Source organism: Humulus lupulus, chromosome 2, assembly GCF_963169125.1.
Source record: "Humulus lupulus chromosome 2, drHumLupu1.1, whole genome shotgun sequence".
NCBI classification, from domain to species: domain Eukaryota; kingdom Viridiplantae; phylum Streptophyta; class Magnoliopsida; order Rosales; family Cannabaceae; genus Humulus; species Humulus lupulus.
This window is the reverse complement of record NC_084794.1, coordinates 216,813,026-216,815,779: the sequence shown is the minus strand read 5'-3', so window position 1 is coordinate 216,815,779 and position 2,754 is coordinate 216,813,026. Positions and strand designations below refer to the sequence as shown.

At 30.1% G+C, this 2,754-nt stretch overlaps 1 protein-coding gene across 1 annotated transcript; it reads left to right on the top strand.

Annotated features, from left to right (window-relative positions):
- Positions 1 to 405: 405 nt before the first annotated feature.
- On the top strand, positions 406 to 1,942 carry LOC133815162 (uncharacterized). The gene is made up of 7 exons (XM_062248032.1): positions 406 to 652; positions 733 to 834; positions 921 to 1,187; positions 1,270 to 1,317; positions 1,413 to 1,687; positions 1,814 to 1,822; positions 1,924 to 1,942. Exons 1-7 carry the CDS (start codon positions 587 to 589, stop codon positions 1,940 to 1,942), a joined length of 786 nt encoding a protein of 261 aa, XP_062104016.1. The 5' UTR covers positions 406 to 586.
- Positions 1,943 to 2,754: the final 812 nt, after the last annotated feature.

Here is a 2,754-nt window from a genome sequence, read left to right as displayed (position 1 = left end):
GGCCTCAAGAGCTGCATTGAGACTACAATTATGGTTAGTTTTTAGAATATCTTTATGCTCTAAATTTGAACTCTTGCAACCACAAACAAATTTCAGATGCCAAATTTACAATTGGCTTAATTGTATTCAAATTATGTGAGCAGTTGCTGCCCTGTTTTCATGAAACTTTTGTACTTTAAATGATTTATTTTTTTCCAATTCTCTTCTTGAAAATGTGTTTCTAAATTTATTTGACAAAGCTATTCAAGAGACACTATTATCACCATTCACAGTCCACCAACCATCCCATCCCTGTTCAGGAGGAGTTGTACTGTGTTTACTATTTCATTGCTAGAATACTGGTTCTGTATGTTTCTTTTGCTGCTGGAGTGTTTACTGTTGGAGTGTTTATTACATACTCTTTTCTTTGCTGCCATAGTTACTGTTTTATTGTTGAAAAACTATTATGTGTACTGTGTTTACTGTTTTATTGCTAGAATACTGGTTTAGTTTTTTTGTTTTACTGCTGGAGTGTTTGGTATTCTGTATGTTCAATCGCTGGTTCATTTCTTATTTATTTTAGGCGATTAGCAATAAGTTTAAAGAGATGAGGAAGAAACAACTCCCACATACATGCAGCAGGAGAGGATATGCTCGAACAATGGATGACATGGTAAAAATTTAATAAATATTTTTGGTAGCTAAACATAAGAAAATATATGTTCTCTTTCTGAAAAATGTACTTGGATACAGAGTAGGGAAAGCTCAAAACCTGTAACAAGAGTTCAAGCTTTCTTAAAGACACACACAAAGAAGAATGGTGAACCTGTGAATGCACAAGCTGCTGAAGTTATTGTAAGTAATTTACCCTTTGTTTGTAGAAACATATGTATTTGTATGCACATAGACTTATTTAACAGTCAACTTGAAATGATTTATAGGAGAAGCTACAAGTTCTTGCAAATGAAAAACCAGATTCATGCACAACACAGAATACTGTACAAGATGCTCTCACTATCATATTTGGTCCTGACAAGAATGGTAGATCATTAGCTAATGGGAGGGGAGTAACTAATACAAAGTTAGCTATTCTAAGAGCAAGAGATGACCATATTTCACAATTGGAATCAAGTCAATCTGAGATGAAGAATAAAATGTCTGAGATGATGAATCTTATTAATACTATTGCAAAAAGTGTAAACATTCAGGTAAATTAAATTAATTGACTTCTGTTTATTTTACTCTATTCATTGAAAATTATAAATGACTAAATTATTCTCAAACTTGTAGGGGTTTACTCAACCAAGTGAAGCGGAGTCACACATGCCTTCTCCTATGGTAACTACAATTTTAATTACTACCTATCATTTCACTTTTAATTTTTTAAGTATCAATATTATCTATAAATAAATATATGTTTTATCATGTAACAGAGTGTTAATAATCTGAAGTTCACTCCTGAAAACAATGCTTGCAATTTACTTGATTGGAATGGAAGTGGAGAAATTGTTGCAGAAGGTCGATGGTCTTCTAGTGATCCTTTATGTGAGGTGCATCATCTTCGTCTTGGGCCTAATGCAATGAGAGTTTGGGTTGATGTTGCTAAGAAACCTACTGCATATTTATGGAGACCAACATCACATATGAGTACAATTGAAGAAGCGATTGGTTGCACTGTTGCTTGGCCTTCTAATAAAGTTACAATGAGGTAAAATTTCATGCAACTTAAAAATGATTTATAAATAGTACAACAAATCAGCTGTAGTAACTAATTATATCATCAAAATATATAGGAAATGAACATAATGGATGAAATTCAATTGTTTCTTGGTAGATATCTTTGGTACGTATCTTTGCATAAAATTAACTAATGAATGAACATGTGTTTTCAACTATTTTGGCTACATTTGTTTTCTTAATTTTATATATTTTTCACTCTTACAGGTGCACAACTAATGAATGAAGTGTAATATTTTGGAGGGACGCCCATGATCAACAAATTATGAATCAGTTTATTTTAAAACTTTTGCTTATGTATTTTGTCTTCCAATATACTCGTACTTTTGGGATATTGATATTTTAGCTTTATGTAGCGAACATATTAAGAATATTTGAATTTATGTTAAGGTATAATTTTTAACGTGTTATATGTTTATCATTTGTTGCAATTATTCATATGTTAAAAGATAAAAGTTTTTGTTATGCCATGAAATTGTTCATATGGCAATGATTAATGATAACAATAAAGAAATGCTATTAAAAGTAAGGATGATTACAAACAAAAAACGCTATGTCTGATTACTAATTACATTTTCAAAATACTATTACATATCTTTACATAACATTTGGAAAATGCTATTAAAGCAAGGGTAATTACAAACATAAAACGCTACGACTGATAACTAATTACATTCTTAAAACGCTATTGTATATCTTTACATAACAATTTAAAAACGCCATTCACAGTAAGTACGACTACAAACATAAAACGCTACGACTTATAATTAATTGCATTTTAAAAACGCTATTGTATATCTTCACATAATGTTTTAAAAACGCTATTAAAAGTAAATAATACTACAAACAAAAAACACTATGGTTGATAACTAATTACATTTTAAAAACGCTATTGTATACCTTTCAACATCATTTCTGCATAACGTTTGAAAAACGCTATTAAAAGTAAGTATTTTCAATTTAACATAATCAATGACTACATACATAAAACGCTATGACTGACATCTAATTATATTTTTAAAACGCTATTATATATCT

What these genes read in the sequence shown, in the direction of transcription:
- LOC133815162 (XM_062248032.1), top strand. Translation starts at nt 587, where the DNA reads ATGAGGAAGAAACAACTCCCACATACATGCAGCAGGAGAGGATATGCT. An exon ending in CACAAGCTGCTGAAGTTATT is followed by an intron (nt 835 to 920) that starts GTAAGTAATTTA and finishes AATGATTTATAG; the next exon opens with GAGAAGCTACAAGTTCTTGC. An exon ending in CACACATGCCTTCTCCTATG is followed by an intron (nt 1,318 to 1,412) that starts GTAACTACAATT and finishes ATCATGTAACAG; the next exon opens with AGTGTTAATAATCTGAAGTT.